Source organism: Urocampus carinirostris, chromosome 11 (assembly GCF_059441175.1).
Source record: "Urocampus carinirostris isolate Australia breed hairy pipefish chromosome 11, RoL_Ucar_1.0, whole genome shotgun sequence".
Lineage (NCBI taxonomy): Eukaryota > Metazoa > Chordata > Actinopteri > Syngnathiformes > Syngnathidae > Urocampus > Urocampus carinirostris.
This window is the reverse complement of record NC_142359.1, coordinates 2,194,933-2,213,737: the sequence shown is the minus strand read 5'-3', so window position 1 is coordinate 2,213,737 and position 18,805 is coordinate 2,194,933. Positions and strand designations below refer to the sequence as shown.

General features: G+C 41.6%; 2 protein-coding genes across 3 annotated transcripts in view; both read right to left on the bottom strand.

Annotated features, from left to right (window-relative positions):
* Positions 1-11,802, bottom strand: part of cog5 (component of oligomeric golgi complex 5) — a 32,670-nt gene extending 20,868 nt beyond the window's left edge. For both annotated transcript variants that reach the window (XM_088348177.1, XM_088348178.1), the window contains exons 1-9: positions 11,731-11,802; positions 11,501-11,640; positions 8,543-8,600; positions 6,441-6,495; positions 3,745-3,814; positions 3,507-3,627; positions 1,206-1,336; positions 959-1,118; positions 224-336 (exon numbers count right to left, since the gene is read on the bottom strand). In XM_088348177.1, coding sequence (XP_088204303.1) covers positions 224-336; positions 959-1,118; positions 1,206-1,336; positions 3,507-3,627; positions 3,745-3,814; positions 6,441-6,495; positions 8,543-8,600; positions 11,501-11,640; positions 11,731-11,785 — 903 coding nt within the window. In that variant the 5' untranslated portion in view covers positions 11,786-11,802. The remainder of the gene's footprint in view (positions 1-223; positions 337-958; positions 1,119-1,205; positions 1,337-3,506; positions 3,628-3,744; positions 3,815-6,440; positions 6,496-8,542; positions 8,601-11,500; positions 11,641-11,730) is intronic.
* A 3,689-nt stretch (positions 11,803-15,491) lies between these two features.
* tmtc1 (transmembrane O-mannosyltransferase targeting cadherins 1) overlaps positions 15,492-18,805 on the bottom strand; it is a 33,778-nt gene continuing 30,464 nt past the window's right edge. Inside the window, exons 19-20 of the mRNA XM_088347545.1 lie at positions 16,416-16,590; positions 15,492-15,900 (exon numbers count right to left, since the gene is read on the bottom strand). Of these exons, the coding sequence (XP_088203671.1) occupies positions 16,465-16,590 (126 nt within the window). The 3' untranslated portion in view covers positions 15,492-15,900; positions 16,416-16,464. The remainder of the gene's footprint in view (positions 15,901-16,415; positions 16,591-18,805) is intronic.

The following is an 18,805-nucleotide window of genomic DNA, read 5'->3' as shown; positions in this document are numbered from 1 at the left end:
GAGCGCGCAGTGTTAGGAGAATGCAGGTTGTGTTTGTTTAATGGAGTCAGATTACTAATTCGAACACTTTGGTAAACGGTACATTTTAATATTTAATTCCTAACATCATGAATTATGAAATTGGATAGGACGTGTACCAAAAGAGCAGGTTTCTTAACCTGATGAATGCAAAACTGCTGAAAATCAGGCTCATGGTAAGATGCAATGTCCTCCCCCTCCTTACTTGTTTGCAGGCAGCACAAATCTGGTCCATGAGTTTCTCCAGGTTGGTCCATAAAGCAGCCCGAAAAGCAGCCGTGCCGCCCGGAGTTGGGAGAATTGCTCTCCCAGGGGCAGCTAAGAGAAAGAGAAAACACAACATCTATTTGATCTTCATCCTTCCAAAAAGTAGTCATTTCTACATTCTTGACTGTTTTCCTTTCATGATAAATTAAAAGAAAATACATTTTTAGCCTGGCTAAGAGTAGGTCTAGGCATTCCCAGAAGTGGCCATTGGGAGACGACCAGTTTACAGCTTTAAAACCTCTGCCACATTTTTAGACATTTTGAAAGAGTTGTAAATGTTTGACTTGATATAGCGATATATAGCAATATCTATCGGAGAAATGCGTCACGAGTTGACTCCCAGGGGAAGTTATTAGTGAGCTGTCCTTTTAGTTTTCGGGTATCTTGATTGTGATGTTTATGCGAGGAGTCCATTTTAAAATTGTCATCATAATTTGAATACCAAGAGTTTAAGCTTTTCAATTGTAGGTGGCATGTGGATTTTAGTGACTGGTGACATCGTACAGACACGAATTTGATTCTCAACAGTGCGATGGCGGCATGTTAAAGGGGTTAATAACTTGAATATGCGATCACATTTTATATTAGGTGGAATAGAATGAACTGTTTGCAATGTCGACATGTCGATCTACATTATCATTATAATTTCCAATCAAAAACAACCCTCTTTTACCTCTTGGGTTGGAGGGCTGTGTCAGGCCCTTAATGTCCAAAGCAGCGACGATGCTCTCCTGTATGCCAGTTTGGAAATCTCCAACCACAGAGCTAATAGTGTCCTTCAGACTTCCCAGGTTGTAGAAAACCTGCAATGCTGTTCCGACCTGCGTAGGATTCTGACAAGCAAAATGGAGAAAAAATAAACAGTTCTTGAAACATATCAGAACCAAGTCGTTTTTAGTGCTCATCGTCCGGTTTCTTACCTGGATCTCGATGCCCTGCTCCAATAATCGCTTGGCCTGGTTCTCGACCTCCAGCCTAGCATTACTGATCAGGACCAGGTGATTCTCCAGCACCTCAATTCCACTCAAATCCACTCCTTGTGACAAATAATCTGAGGTTTATGAAAAGAAGAAAGCATACTAGTCAAATGAGCTGCAGTACGTGATACTGGTCTAAAACTTGGGAATATGACTCAATTAGCCCAGTTTGAGCACATGGTGGGGCAATGAGAACCTTTTCAAGCTTTAGAATGAAGTTAAGAATTACTACTAAGGGTGAATGTATTATAGAAGGGGTCGGGAACCTTTTTGACCCAAAGAGCCACAAAAGAAAAATAGTTTGAAAATATATCTTTTTTTGAGAGCCAGTATGGGATGGAGTTCAGCAGAGAAAAAAAAATCTAAAGTAATGACCAACAATACTGAGAGCTAGATGCTGTCACCAAATTGAAATATATTGGAGCTGCCATAACAGAAGAGGGGTCAGAACCAGAAATCCTGACATAGCTTAAACCATAGCTGCACTTGCCAGACTTAAACCAGTCTGGAGGGACAAGTACATAGCAGTGAAATCATCTTCCTCTACGCTTGGGAGACTGACTCTCCCAGCAAAACTGGAAAAGAAAATCCAGGCCATGGAGATGCCATGCTACAAGAAAATTCTAGGAATCACCATCAGAGGGCGCACTGTACCCTACCAAGAACTGTTGTCAATTCTCCACAGACAGAATCTTCAGTGGTATGGTCCTGTGACAAGATCATCAGGACTCGTCAAGATTTTTCTCCATGACACAGTTCAAGGGAGCGGAAGAAGAACTAGGACCTCAACATTCAGGAACCATACAAGTTAGGACAACTTTCAGCAAAACTGCCAAAACCGCTCTCTAGACAAAACCTAATTTTTTAGTACAGTTATTTCAAGTGTGTGATGTTAGATGATTTGATCAAATGTATGAAATAGGAATAATGCCATAGCCTGTGTCTAAGGTGGGCTTAGGGCACTTCCCCAAAAAGTTTGTATCTGTAAACCAGATGGTATCACGTTTCCGTTTCAAATATTGGTACCGCCCAAAGGGGCGTTTTCTTTCTTTCTCTTTCTTTGTTCTGCTGAAATAAATGCAGTTTGGTGGGGGAAGGGCCCCCCAGATTTAGGAGCGCGGCCAAGGAGATGGACGTAAGTTCCTCCTCTCCTGGCCCCTCCCCCTCTCCAACTGTAGTCGAATCTTTTTGAGCGTTAGCAACTTGTAAATAGCTCTCCCACATGTAAGAGGTCGATTTAGACCCCACAGTGTCCCATATCAACAAATATACCACTTTAAACGTGTCATCCTTACCGCAGTTACTGAAGACTGTTGAGGCCTAAGGTTCATTTTTTCCATAGATAATGGTTTTAAAACAAGGTGAGCGCAGAGTTCTTTCATAAAAATGTCACAAAATACAGCAAACAAGGATTCAGACGTATTTACCTTCGGTGCAGACGACGCTGGGCAGTGAGAAGTATGTTTGCTGTGTGCTTAGCCCCACCCACTCTTACTGCTCACCTAATTGCTCTGAGTGTTTGGCTAGAGGTTCTGGGCGTTTAAAGTTTTTTCTGTGGGTTTTCATCATAAAGTGTCTCAACACTCGATAAAGGGATCTTTTTAGGGATTTACAGTCTGCAATACCTAGACTGTAAACTGTAGTGGGGACTGTGCGCTTCATATACTGGACCGCCTAAACCGCTAGCATTATGGATTATGCACGCACCGATTTACTTGATAAGAATTTTATCTCCGAGCCATATGTACTAACAAAAAGAGCTCTATCTGGCTCCGAGTATTGTTGTGGTTTATTGGAGTCGAGCTTGACATAAGGAGAACACATTAGTTTATAAAACGGGAAATTCCAGGCTTGTTTCTCCCGAGTGTAAATGTTAGCGAGTGTTATTGTTAATCTCTTTGGGCTGCCAAGTAATAACATTCTTCTTTGCCAAGTAATAACATTCTTCATGGCGTGGAACATGCGGTCAAGCCGACCCCAACGAGTTCTTGGAAATTGTGAAAATCAAAAGAGGACGAAAACATTCTGTCTGGTAGCGTGCATTTTGAGATAAACACGTGCGTCATCGCGAGGGGGACGTGCTAAGTAATACGAGATGTTGTCGGAGGATATAAAAAGCCACTTGTCTCTGAAGACGAATGAGATCTCTGTTTTTTGAGCTCTCCCGCCAAGACTTCTCCCTGCATCTTGTTTTACATATTTTGGGGCGAGGCAATGCGGTCTACTCCGAAAGTATTTACCAACCTAGTTCGTTGAGACTGTGAGCAGCCTTGGTTATCTCCCGACTGCCTCCTTGAAGCTGGAGCTGAAGCCTCTTGCTCAAGTGCAAGATTCGGATAATTCTCCGCAGGAAGTCGCAGGCCAGCTAGGCAAATGAGGGATAATAGAAGCTATTGACTACAAGGAGCCATTACTTTTGCCGCCATCGGCTGCAATTTGGAACCGAAAAGGAAATTGTGTGGTGTCTTGAAGGAAGGCTTACCTGCAATCTGCTTAACTGGGTGATCCTGGCCACCATCTTGTTGTACGGGTCAACTATTTTGCTTCTTATCCTGAAAAAAAACAAAACATTCATGTACAGGTACTTAGCACTTCCATCCGGTGTCATGGAAGACGAGCCAAAAATTTGATGAATTGATTCGAAAACCTCTGCAATTGTTTATTTTAGTTTGGCCACATTTTTAGACATTTTGAAAGAGTTGTAAATGGTTGACTTGATATAGCGATATATAGCAATGTATATCGGAGAAATGTGTCACGAGTTGACTCCCGGTCATTGATTTCTGCATCTGGAATGGTTGTAGGAAATGACCTAATTCTAAAATGAATGTTGAATTGAATAGTCTTTATTAACGTTATGAGACATTCTATGCGACTCGATTGGATATGGCACTCTAGGGTAAACATGTAATAAAGACTTTAAAACGAAAAAAAAAAAAAAAAAAAAAATGATAGGACTTTGTTAATACGCGGGATAAATAGGCCAGAATATTTATTAGGTCGTGTTTAGAGCATAGGTGCCCAACATGTGGCTCGTAAGCTGGATCACACCCAGGGTTTCAATCCGGCCCGCGAGAATACGCTGAAAAAGCACAGGAGAACTATGACTTGCAGTAAAAATGTGTCCACTAGATGCCACTAAAGTCAGCCACCACAAAGCAACTGGAGCTGCACTGCTTTCTCTCTCTCTCTGTTTCTTTCTCTTTCTCTCTCTCTCTCTCTCACTCCCCATTTTTCTTTCCCGATCTCTCTTTTTCTTTCCCTCCCTACAATTCTTCTCTTTCTCTCTCTGTCTCTCACCCTTCCTTATATTAATTCTCCGATTTTCATCTATTTTTTTCTCCCTTTCCCTCTTTTTCCTCTTTCTCTCTGTCTGTCCTTTTCAATTCTCTTTCTGACTTTTCTTTCTTTGACTATCTTTCTAGTGTCTCTCTATTGATTTTTTCCTTTCTTTATCTTACTGTATTTTGTTTTCCCTTAATTTCTCCATTCCTTCTCTTTTTCAAAATTTCTCCTCTCATTGCCTCTCTCACTCTGTCTCTAAGTTCTGTATTCCCTCCCTCTCTCTCCCTCCCCCCATCTTTTTTATCAGATTTTCTTCCTCTATTTCACTCTAGTTTTTTCTTTACTCATTCTCTCTTTCCTTTTGTTTGTATTCCTCTCTCGTGCTCTTTCAGTATTTTCTTTTTCGCCCTCTTTTACTCTCCCCTCTAATTCTTCTCTCTCTCTCTCTCTCTCTCTCTCTCTCTCTCTCTCTCTCTCTCTCTCTCTCTCTCTCTCTCTCTCTCTCTCTCTCTCTCTCTCTCTCTCTCTCTCTCTCTCTCTCTCTCTCTCTCTCTCTCTCTCTCTCTCTCTCTCTCTCTCTCTCTCTCTCTCTCTCTCTCTCTTATATTTCTTCTCAGATTTTTCTCACTCCCCCTCTGTCTTTCTCTTCTCTTCTCTTTTTTCCTCTTTCTCTCTGTCCTTTTCAATTCTCTTTCCTCCCTTTTCTGTCTTTCTTTCACCTCTCATTGTCTCTATTTGTTCTGCATCACTCTCTTTTTTCCTCTCACTTTCTGTGTCTCTTTCTCCTCTTTTGTGTCTTTTTACCTTCTTTTGCTCTCCCTTCCATTTTTCCTTTTCTCTCCCTCTCTCCCTCTTTCTCAATCTTTTTCTCCTTTCTCTTCTTTCTCTCCCTCTATTTTACAAGTTTTTTTTCTTTAATTGTTTTCCCTTTCCTTTTATTTTGATTCCTCCTCTCTCGTTTTTCAGTATTTTCTTTCTCCCCCTCTTTTACCCTCCCTCTCTTTATCCCCCTTTTCTCTTCCTGTTTAATCGACCTAGCCTGGCCCCTATGGATTTTTTTTCTACCTCGTGACCCCCCCCGAGCTCCATGAGTTCGACACCTCTGGCTTTGACACTGGACTAATTTTTGCAGACGTGCAACGAAACGAAATGTGCAATGTAAAAACAGATGCATTAATAAGAAGTGCACCAACACCTAGCACACAGGTGTCAAACAGGCGGCCCGCGTGCCAGATCAGGCCCGCTAAGGGATTGAATCCGGCCCGCCAGACAACACTCAGAGAAGCTCAAGAGAAAAACAAGCTGCAGGTTGAAATATGTCAACTAGATGTTGCCAAAGCCAGGTGCCTCGAACAAAGACACTGTACTTGTATTTATTTCTCTCTCTCTCTCTGTTGCTCTTTTTCTCTTCCTTTGTTGCTCTTTGTCTCTTTCTCTCTCTGTGTCTTTTAACCTCTTTTGCTCTAACTTCCTATTTTTCTTTTTTCTCTTCTCTCTTCAAACCCTTTGCGCTTTCTTTTCTCTCCTTCTGTCTTTCTTTTTCTCTTTGGATTTCTTTCTTCCCCTTCCCTTTCTTTCCCCCCCTCTCACGACTTTTTATTTTTTGTTTCTCACGCTCTCTCCCTCTCTCTCTTTTTCTTTCTTTGTGCCGCCCTCTCTCCTTTTCCCCTCCCTCTTTCTCTTATTTCTTACTCTCTCTTTTTCTTTCTCTTGAATCTACTAGTCTGGCCCCCGACAGAATGTTTGTTCAATCGTGTGGCCCCCGAGTTCAAATGACTTTGACACCCCTGTATTAAAGCCAAATTAGTGCAGAAGCTATTGACGCTAGCGGGGAAACGGAAGAAAAAAACCTTCTGATGATCCACCGACAACAGACAAAAGCACAAAGCTTACCTGTCAATGGTCGCCTGTAGAGCGCCGATCCTCGTCTGCATCATCTCTTGGACCCCTGCGGGGCAAAGAGTTACATCCCTTCAGTAAAAAGCTACTGCCTCGCGTTCCATGAGAGCTGCGCATTTTTCACAAAATAAAGGATACCGTCGTTTCCGGACTGTAGAGCGCACCCGGTACACTTTTTCAAGGAAAAACCATTTTGGACATGCATAAGCCGCACCTGACTATAAGCCGCATGCGCCCACATTGACAACAGAGATATTTACAAAGGAAGACGGTTAACAATATACGGTACCTTGACCCTTGACAGACTCTCGATAAAAAAATACGTGTCAGTACGATGTGAAGGATTTTATCCATTTGACTATAAAGGATTTTGTACGATCAAATACAAATGGCATTTAAATGCAAAAGATATTCACTGGCTGGGCTGTCGTACAAGGTCAGGGCAGGCTGGTGGAAGATGATGTTTACAGGAACGGCGGGAACGGGACGTAAGGCTGATATGATAATCAGCACTTCCCGACGCAAGAGGGGCCCTGGTGACGCAGAGACGTTTGGGGCCCAGACATCGAGGCGATAGGGTGGAGCCCAAGTGGGGATTCTCTGGCACGCCCATGGGAGGAGCTGGCGCGCCATTGTGCGGGGAAAAGATGGCCAATGAGAAGAAAGCTAAAGCTAGTTGCGGACACACATAGCAAATTGGAGAAGGGTGGGATGTCTTTTGATATGTTTTTTGAAATGTATAAATGATCCTGGAAACATCGGGGTGGGAGAGTCATCTGCGGAGGGCACACTTACATCTGCAGTTGTGAATAAACCCGCCCCCGTGCGGAATTGCAGACTGTTTAATTATTTTCTTTCATATGTTGACTATTTTTTGCACTATGATGACTAGTTTTGCACCAAATGCATATTGCACAAACCCTTACGATATCAAACTGTATGGAACATCCTACATGCCGACATTTCTTGTGTAAATTTTGTGTCAATTATAACTATAACCTTATCCTCCTTGTTTTATAACCTTATCTTCTCTGTTCCTTTATTTTCTTTTTTTTTTTTTACCTCACTGTGAATGTGTGAAACTGGAGTGTCATGCCCGATTTCATTGTCACAATATGTTAACCCATTTTGTAACAATGACAATAAAGGTAGATTCTATTCTATTCTATTATTCTCTCTCAAAAAACGAGCACGGATGACTGTTGGGTAAATTAGGTCGTGTTTGGTTAATCCAGTCCTATAACTAATTCGAACATCTTGGTAAATGTTTGGTACATTTTTATACTTAGAAATCCAACAGATGTCACCTAAATACGTCATCCCACAAATTATTGGAAAGTACAAACTCTTGGGATTCGGGATATGATGACCATTTCAAAATATACTCATCGGAGAAACATCACGATCAGTCTGAAACAAGATACCCAAAAACTATAACGCCGAAGTGAATCACCATTACGTCCTGACGTTATATTTAAAAAATAGACACTCCATTCCATCCATTATCTGCACCACTTATCACAGAAACATCGAGTTTAGTCTGAAACAGGATACAGGGACAATATATAGCCGGAGTAGCTCACCGAAGTCGTTGCGTTCAATAATAATGTGCAACCATGGTCCTCTTATATCCGTGAGTTTAGTCAATCCAGGAGAATAAAATATTTACAAATACAGAATAGTAAAAAATGCTTTCTCTATGCCGTCAACCCAACATGCCATTCGCATTCATCTTTTTCGGCCAATCACAGGCTTTGTTTCTCCCCTTTAGCCTATGCGAGCCTGTAAATGATACAAAGGATCCGCCCCCTTTACCTCCCAATAACTTTAGCCAATAGTGATCGATTCAAATGATGATTGACAGATTGGTTAGCCAATGAAACGCCGGTAAATAAATCCCAGCATACACCGCGGACTACTTGGCGTTCGGGGGAAAATCGAGTCGGCGGCTGCTGCATTGGTTGCAAGACTTTGCGACGTAATATTGATCCATATATAAGGCGCACTGTATTATAAGGCGCATGGTCAGCTTTTGAAAAAAAAGGCTTTTAGGTGCGCCTTATAGTGCGGAAAATACGGGATTATGAAAGCCGTACCTTCAAGGGATTCTATCCCGGTTGCCTGAGCTAGTAGATCCTCATGTCTTGCCACCACCTAGGGAACAAATTAATAAGTGAGACAGACTTTTAAGAAAAAAAATTGCTGTTAAGCAACAATATCAATTTTTTTAAAAAGTTGATAACAAATGTAGGAGAGGAATGGGCGCCGTCAAGCTGTACTTGCCCAAGACACACTACAATAAATGGTGCACCGGTGAAGGCATAGGTGTCAAAAAATAAGGCCCAAAGGCCGGATAATGCCCGCCAAGGGTTTTATTCCGGCCCGAGATCGAACGCCAAGAGAAGTACAAGAGAAAAATAAGATGTTTCCAAAGCCTGGCTTACACTTACAAAACAACTGATGCAATATGACTTTCTCACTGTATGTTTTTCTGCGTCTTATTCTTTTTTCACCCTCTTTCTCATCTTCTCTTTTTCTTACTTTGCTTATTTTTTTCTCTTTTTCTTTCTTTATCTCTCTCCTCTTTTTTTCTCTGTCTTTATCTCTTGGTCTCTCTTTCTGTTTTTTTCTCACTTTGTCTCTGTCTTGCTATCCATCTTTCTGCGCCTTTGTCACTCTCTATTTTCTTTCTTTCAGTCTTTATATCTCTTTGCCTCAATCTTTCTGTCCCTTTCTTGCTTTCTCTGTCTTGATATATGTTTTTTCTCCTTTTTTTCTATCTGTCTCTCTTTCAGTGACTCAACTTTGTCTCTTTCTCTCTCTATCTTTTCTTTTCTACCTTTATCTCTTTTTGTTACTTTGACTCTTTTTACATCTTTCCCTTTCTCACTTTCTCTCTCTTCCTCTATTTCCCACTGTTTTTCTCTCGTCTTTCTGTCTCTCTCTTTTTCTGTACTCCTTTTATCTTTCTCTCACTTTCTCTCATTAATCTCTCTCTTTGCATCTTCCTTTCTCCCTCTATTTGTCTCTTTATTCTCTTGCTTGATTTCCTTCTCCCTTTTTCCATCCTCTTTATTTTTGTCTTGCTCGCTCTTTCTTTCATTCATTTGTTCTGTCTCTTTTTCCCCTCCATCTCTTCATTAGTCTTTTCCCCCCTAACATTAGGCCCCCGAGCTAAAATGAGTTGGGAATGAACTGTGATGTTGAGGGATTAACAAATTATGATTTCACAGCAACAGCACGTCAGCGCAGTGGTTAGTGCGTGTGCAGCACAGTTCTGAAGAGATGGAACCTCCTGTGTGGAGTTTGCATATTCTCCCCGTGCTTGCGTGGGTTTCCTCCGGGCACTCCGGTGTCCTCCCACATTCCAAAAACATGCATGTCAGGTTAAATGGCCGGTCCAAATTGTCCCTAGGTGCGAATGAGTGCGTCAGTGGTCTGTCTCCGTGTGCCCTCTGATTGGCTGGCAACCAGTTCAGGGTGTCCCCTGCCCATTGCCCGGAGATGGCTGGGATGGGCTCCGGCACCCCCGCGACCCTACTGAGGATAAACGGTGCAGATAATGGATGGATGGATTTCACAGCATCAGAAACGACGTCACCTTACGTTATTCATCCCACTGAACCCCATTTACAACCCTCATGTTATATTCCCTATTTCTAGGACACATGTGTCAAACAGGCGGCCTGCAGGCCAGATTAGGCCCGCTAAGAGATTGAATCGAGACACGAGACGACGCTCAGAGAAGCGCAAGAGAAAAACAGGCCGCAGGTTGAAATATGTCCACTTGAAGTTGCCAAAGCCAGGTGCCTGGAACAAAGGCACTGTACTTCTATTTCTCTCTCTCTCTTTTCCACCCCTTTTCTCCCACTCTGTCTCTTTCACTCTCTTTTTCTCTTCCTTTGTTGCTCTTTGTCTCTTTCTCTCTCTGTGTCTTTTACCCTCTTTTGCTCCAACTTCCTTTTTTCCTTTTCCTCTTCATACCCTTCGCCCTTTCTTTTCTGTTTTCTCTCCTTCTGTCTTTCTATTTCTCTTTGGATTTCTTTCTTCCTCTCCCTTTCTTCTCTCCCTCTCTCACGACTTTTTATATTTTGCTTCTTACGCTCTCTTCCTCTCTCTCTTTTTCCCACCCTCTCTCCTTTTCCCTGCCTCTTTCTCTTATTTCTTTATCTCTCTCTCTCGTCATCTGTCTCTCTCTCTCTCCTTCTCGTCATCTGGCTCTCTCTGTCTCTCTCTGTTGTCTCTCTCTCTCTCCCCCTCATCATCTAGCTCTCTCTCCCTATCGTGATCTGGCTCTCTCTTTCTCGTCATCTGGCTCTCTGTTGTCTCTCTCTCCTCCCCCTCTCTCTTGTCAACTGGCTCTCTCTCTCGTCATCTGGCTCTCTCTCTCTTTCTCTCTCTTGTCATAAGGCTCTCTCTCTCTTGTCATAAGGCTCTCTCTCTCTCTTGTCATCTGGCTCTCTCTCTCTGGCTCTCGTCATCTGGCTCTCTCTCTCTTTTCATCTTTCTCTCTCGTCATGTCTTTTTCTCTCTCGTGTCTCTCTCTCTCTCCTTCTCGTCATCTGGCTCTCTCTGTCTCTCTCTGTTGTCTCTCTCTCTCTCCCTCGTGATCTGGCTCTCTCTCTCTTTCTCGTCATCTGGCTCTCTCCGTCTCTCTCTCTCTCGTCATCTGGCTCTCTCTCTCTTGTTATCTGGCTCTCTCTCTCTCTTGTCATATGTCTCTCTCTCTCTCTCTCTCTGGCTCTCGTCATCTGGCTCTCTCTCTTTTCATCTATCTCTCTCTCGTCATGTCTTTTTCTCTCTCTTGTCTCTCTCTCTCGTCATCTGGGTCTTTTTATTTATTTCTTTCCCTCCCTCTTTCTCTTATTTCTTTATCTCTCTTTTTCTTTCTCTTTAATGTACTAGCCCGGCCCCCGACAGAATGTTTGTTCTATCGTGTGGCCCCCAGAGTTCAAATGACTTTGACACCCCTGTTCTAGAACTTTATTGCATGGTTTTGTCTTCAAAGAGGAGGACATTGGAGTTATTTGTAACGAAGTAAACGACGTTCATACCTGGCTGTGCAGTTCTTTATCCAGTTGACTGATTCCTTGTGCTAGCTTCGCTAGTTGTTCGGCAATGACGGCATGGTGGATAGCTTGAGCGGTATAGATCTTCACATCGAAATCTCGAGTCAGGAAATCCGCGTAGACTTCTACAAACACACGAAAATTAGTCCAATATTCCGCAATGATGTCGGGAATATCGAAATGACACAAAGTAGTCGCTCAATGAGTGTTTATACCGTCTTTGAGAGATGAATTAAGGGAAATGTCTCTGCCGTGGAATAAGTTCTCCATGTTGACTTCCGCAAACGACAAACCGAATTCTTCTTCTACGGGTTATTGTCTTATCCGTGGCGAACTTAAACATAGTATATAGTAGATAGCCGCTTAGCCAAGTCTTAGTATGTCTTCCATATTGGATGTGGCAAATCCACCGTTTAACTTGGGCTAGAACAGTGTTTTTCAACCAGTGTGCCGTGAGACCAGGGTTGGGTAGGGTTACTTTAACTTGATTACTTTCGATTACTTTTGGATTACTCCAATACCAAATATGCTAATAAAAGACAAAAGAAACTAAACATAAATAAAATGACTACATTTTGTGCAGGCTTGGGGAGTAACGGAATACATGGAACGCAAGCTATTTGGATTGATTTTCATTTTTTTTCTGTCGCATTTGATGTTAGTTTTGCCGGAGATCAAAGCCAGGAGAGAAAGCTTACCACGTGTTGTGAGTCATCATTTGATTCATATTTAGTTTCTTTTGTCCTTTATGAGCATATTTGGTATTGGAGTCATCCAAAAGTCATTGAAAGTAATCCAGTTAAAGTAACCTTACCCAACCCTGCGTGAGACCTTGTCTAGTGTGCCACAGGAAATTGCCCATTTTTATTATTTTATTCTCTTGTTATTTGTATTTAAATAAAACATAGTTTTTGCCATTAATCATCCAACTGTAACATTCATCCACACCGGTAGGTGGCAGCATTTACTTTCTCTCTTTTTATAAAGTAATTCTCTGAACATGAGACGAAACAGGTAAAAATATCTATTAACCTACAGAAAATAATGAAAGAAATGTAATAAAGTAAAAATCTTAATTTAAATATCTTGATAATCGCTCTATAAAGATTGAAAAAAGGTCAAAATGTATTAAATCATGTTTTGTAGTACTAGAAAAACATTTTTACTCATTTTTAGTTTGTTTTCTAAAAAAAAAGTCAAGTCATGTTTATTTGTGATGCCCTTAATCTCAAAGATTCTCAAAGGGCTGCACAGACTACGGATTATTGGAAACCACAGATTATTTGGACACCGTCCCCTGATCTAAAACCTTCATGAGGGCAAGGAAAAACTCAAAAACCTCAACATAAAACAACTCATTGGTGACGGCTTCATGAGAATCTTATGTGAGTAAGAGTACAGTTTCTTCATCACAAAACTACTCAAGTAAAAGTAGAATAATTTAGAACTTGTTAGGTTTCTAACCAACAATCATGCGTGCTCGTTTTTGGAGAGAGTACAAAAAAATCAAACAGCCTTCAATTCCGCACGGGGGCGGGTTTATTCACAACAGGAGCTGTAAGTGTGCCTTGCGGAGATGACTCTCCCACCCCGATTTTTCTATGATCATTTATATATTTCAAAAAACATCTCAAAAATACATCCCACCCTTTCCCAATTCGCTATGTGTCTGCAACTAGCTTTAGCTTTTTTCTCATTGGCCATCTTCTCCCCGCACCATGGCGTGCCGACTCCTCCTCCCATGGGCGCGCCGCCGCCTCGCTGAAAGGCGTCGCGGATGTTTGTCCTTGTGCGTCTGGCCTTCTCCCGTCAGCACTCACAGGAATTCTCTTATCAACATATGTCTGATGCATTCCAGACAACCTAACCTTCTAATATACCTTGAAGAAAAACAGTCAGTGAATCTCTCTACTGCATCAAACTGTAGTTAACTTTAAAATATCTTTTACAGTCAAATGTAAAAAAACCTTCAAACTCCAAGTACAAATTGTCCTAAAACTTACTCGAGTAAAGATAACGAAGCAAATGTTACTGTTTACTACCCACCTCTGCGGATAGTACTGGTTTCCTTGGTTACCAGTAGCAGGGGAAGCTTCCTGCTGTTTCAGAATCAGCAGCTTCATTATCTGGTTGCTGTTGTTTTTTTGGTCTCTTCAAGATTAGCCGGACATCGGCCATGACAGGCAGCTGCGTTTGGGTAATACCGATACTAGATCCTGAATCATTGGGGAAAAACTCTTTCTTAAGTAGAATTGCATTTTAAAATATCATTTGATGTCGTCTAAAATGACAAGTGTAATAGCCCAGTTTGAAGTGCAATATGCTGGTTGTGTATAGTTTTTATTTAAAATGTTCAAGACACTAAATCCCTAATGCCCCTGAAAAGCAGATAGGTGCCTTGCATGGCTGACGCCGCTTTTGGTGAGTGAGTGTGTGTGTGAATGGGTAAGTGTGACTTGAAAAGCGCTATAGAAATGCAGACATTTACCATTCTTTGTTTAGTTCCATGTGTGCACTGTTACTTTTAATGTGTACATTGGGTTATCAATGAGTTAGGGTTTTTAAATCTTTATTTATTCTGAATATTTATGGATCTTTGCATTTTCTTTTAACTGTGAATGGATGAATGGACGGTCCAAACAAAGTTTCGTTGTTCTTTGACAATGACAATGTTGTGGATTAACTGCAAGTCAGCTTGATGGAAAACATCTGGATGTTATGAAACAATGTTGATAGAAGAAATACCAAAGTGTTGACTGAGCAGAGTTGGGGCGGGAAAAGACACTGTTGATTCCGAAAAAGAATACTTTCGGTTCAGAGGAAAACATTACGTAACCACGAGGACACAGTATAAAAAGCTCACCGTCTCTTAGACGGACTTTGAACGTGGATGAATGTTGTTGAATAAATAACGTTCCCTTTCCGCCATATTTCTCTCTTGAATATTTTGGGGCGACGCCCAACGACGTCCTCTCCAAAAACAGTACGTTTTTCTGAACTTCTGAAATGAGTTGTTGTGGGGTTCTAAAACAGTATTTCATTTTCATTCAGATTAGTATTTTTACATTGTATTTTTTACTTTATTGACTCTTTGACTTCATGAGCAAAATATTGTGCAAATGGAAGTTATTTTAGTTTTCATGTTGACGAGGTTACAGTTTGAAGTGCAATATTTATTGTGTGTACAGTTTTTATTTTAGATACTGAAGTTATATACTATTTTATACACTGTTTTATCTTACGTAAAGTCAAATATACTTGTTCTAAAATCCGACTTCAGTGCTTGAGGGAAAACTTTGAGAGAAGGCTGTCGTAAAAACATCTGTGCTTTGGAATGTGCCTTTTCTTCAGTCTGTGCAGATGGCGGTGATTTGTCACTTCCTGGGGGGGTTAGAATGTGTGTGTCGTGCCCCATGCTGTCCGGAGGGCGACGATCTATCACCCTTCTCCCAAGCTTCAAAGGACGATTGGGAAATTTGCATCAAGGACGGCGCGGACCAATCAGCCAGAGGTTTGATCATGGGGCGGTGAACAGTTCATCGCCATGTGTCATAAAAGGGGCAACTCGGAAGCCCCCGTCGCTCACTTTCCTACACACGATTGTAATTGGCAAGGAAGAAAGATCCGATGTGTTCAACTCTGATTTGGCTAAATATATTAATATGTGGACTATACTCGGCTCAATAACTTCTCCAGCTTCTGGACATGCGCCAACTGTAAGGGTTTGGACAAGACACGTGAAGTGTCTTAGGAGTCAGATTTCAGTTTAACAAATGTTGAAACCTTACAATACTGAATACTTCATATTAGAGGAGAATACTTTTTATTATTGTACTTAATAGTCTTTACATTGTATATTTTGTCAACTGGAGTGCAACCGTAAAATCAAATAATACAAGGTGACTCAGATTTTGACACATACAGGATCTATGAAGGTACATGATAATAAGTAGAGCGATAAAAATTGACTCCAAACTGAAGGATTTTATATCTTATTTATTTGACTATTGGATTTTATACAATTTTATACAAATTACATTTGTTGAATGCAGTGGGGATTTTACACAGGGAAGGCTTGAGGTCAGTGCGGCCTAGACAAGAATGATGTTTACAGAAAACAGCGAGAACGGGGACAAGGGCTGACGTCGGAGGAGCCTGTGACGCGGAAAGGGGACATTATTTGGAGAAGTTGTTCTGATAAGGTTTGTTGTTGTGAGTTTTCCTTAGACGTGGCGGCGCCTTTCGGCGAGGAGGTGGTGAAGCTGGCACCTGACCCGCCCCATGGGAGGGGCCTTTGTGACGCACCGATCAGACGAAGTGGTGACTAGGTGGAGGCCACGTGGAGAGTTTCTGGCCCGCTCATGGGGGAGGAGCCAACACCCCAGCTTGTGAAAAGACGTGGGCAGAAGACGGAAGAAGAGACGGGAGATCAGACCGAGAATGAGAGGGAGGCTCAAAGAAGACTAATTAGACTAATTCGACAATAATTCGGCTAAATTCGATGGAATTCACCTAGTTAAATTCTTTAAGAAAATAAATCAGCCCCCGTGTGAAAATGCCGGCTATTCTTGTCCATCTTTTCCCAGAAAGAAACGAGCATGCATTGTTAGGAGAATGAAGTTTGTGTTTGGTTAATGGAGTCAGATAACTCATTCGAACAATTTGGTAAACGCTACATTTTTGAATGTGTTTAATTCCTAACAAAACGCAAAAAAAGTCAAAAGGATTTTAAGGGATCAAATATATTGTGCATACATGTACAATTTTTGGGTACAGCTCATATAATGGCTACGTTGCCCAAGACGTTTCGACTCAGTCTTTTTGAGTACAATAAATATATTTGAACAGAAATTCCGACCAGCTTTAGAATCCCAACTGCTGGCAGGTCAAACTAAAGTACCTTAGTGGAAAACTCTGCAAAGTTGCCAGGATATAGGCAACCATGGCAACTATGGAACTCCTGTCCTCCTCCTCTCCAGCCGGTCCAGCTTTTCCAGATTTTCTTTCAGAAGTTCGGAAGTGGGGTTCAGACTCAGAGCTCTCTGGTAGTACATCCGGGCTGCTGCATAGTCTCCCTAAAGAAACACACACTCGAGTTTTGATTGACCTAAGATTCATAGTATGGAAAATAGCAATCTCATGCTGACACATGGAGTTAGAGTCAAAAGAGGGAGTCATGCAAAAATGCAAAGTACAGACCCTCCCCCAAGAACGTTTTGTCATATGGCCAGGCTTCAGACTAAAAGCTAAAAACTGAAAAAAAATTCTAAAATATTTTCTGTAAAGAAAAAACAAATTATTTCAATTTTCTATATTAAACCTACAACGAAAAAAACTGAAAAGTTGGTGAAGCAAAAATATTGGCCTTCTGTTCTCTCAGCTTAGCCAACTGAATCCAGACTTCTGATTGAGGACCTAAATGACTAATATTGCAACATTTACCTATATTCTGAAAATATCAAAATGGAGGAAGCAAAAAAAAACACGGCGAACCGACCGAGACCTGTCCGTCACTTTTAATTTTCAGCCCCAACAATAAGGAAACTAATCAGAGACGCAACAAAGAGTCTCATGATTACATTGTAAGACCTGCAAGCATACACAGCTAAAGTGGGAAAATCTGTCCATGAGACGACCATTAGTTGTACTCTGCATAAATGTGCCCTTTATGGAAGAGTGGAAGAAGAAACAGCTCCTAAAAGAATAAAAAGGCCTGTTCGGCATTGGCGAAAAGCCACATCGGAGATACAAATAACATGTGGAACAGGGTGCTCTGGTCAGGTAAGACCAAAAAAATGAAAAGCGTAACACTGCACCTCTCCCTGAAAACACCATCCCCACTGTCAAACATGGTGGCAGCATTATACTCTGGAGTTGCTTTCTTCTAAGAGATGATGGCAACTGGGACCAAACACAGGGTCTGCAATAGACCTAAGATTAGGGCGCAGGTTCACATTCCGACAGGACAAGGACCTAAGACATCGGGAAAACTCTACAATAGAAGGGTTTAAAACTAATAATATAAATGTTAGTTTCGGAGCAGACTTATTGCCTCGCCCCAAAACATAAAAACAAGATGCAGGTAGATCTTGGCGGGAGAGGGAGAGCCGTTTATTTATCTTCGTCAGAGTTCAAAACAGAGTTCTCATTCGTCTAAGAGACAATCAGATTTTATATCCTCAGACATCTCATGTTACTTAGCGCGTCCCCCTCGTGATGACGCACGTGTTTATCTCAAAATGCACGCTACCAGACACAATGTTTTTCCCCAGAATGTTTTCCCCCTGTTCGATTTTCCAACGTTACACAATTTCCAAGAAACTCGTTGGGGTTGGCCTGACACATCCAAATTCCTGACTTGACCGCTTGCTCCACGCCAGGCGAATGTTATTACTTGGCAGCCCAAGGCGATTAATAATAACATCCGCTGACATTTTAAACTCGGGAGAAACAAGCCTGGAATTTCCCGTTTTAAACTAATGTGTTCTCCTTTTATCAAGCTCAACTCCAATAAACCACAACTCGAGCTCTCACTCCTGTCTAGCATTTGTGGAAAGATCTGAAAATTGCGCTGCACAAATTATCACCATCCAATTCAAGAAACTTGAAGCTGTTTTGTAAGGAAGAATGGGCAAATAGATCAGTTTCAAGATGTGCGAAACTTATAGGGACATACCCAAAAAGACTTGTGTCTGCCAATGCAGACAAAAGGAGCTTGTACAAAGTATCAACTCAAAAGAAGCAAATTATTTTTGCTGCACCTACTTTTATTTTTTTATTTTGTTAGCACAATATAAAAGTCTTTCTACCATACATACCTCCAATCTGCAATTCACCCTTTCCTTTCATCTTTGTTTCACTCAAGGCGAACACATCAACCTTCCTTTTAGTCATCATCCTCCTCTTTCTTCCACTCAGTCGCTTTACTTCCACATCCTCTCACATTTAGTGCCCCTATAACTAGGGTTTGCGAGACCTTTCGGTCTCCCGCCTTGCTGTCTCTTAGGGAGTAGAGATAGAGAGGAGAGGATTCCCAGCCCCCTCGCTCCCTCCACTTTAGTCGCCTCGTAGGACACGCAGCGGACCACGGTGGGAGAATTCTCACACCTCCCAGGGGGAGAGGGCCCCTCACCACAGGATAAAGGTAACTATAAAAGGTTGAAGAAATTTGGTTTCTTTTCACAATTGTGCCGCACATGTTGATTCTTGGAAAATATTTTGAGTTATTTCATGTATTACTTTTGAAGGATTTTATACATTTTACTATACAGGATTTTATACGATTAAATA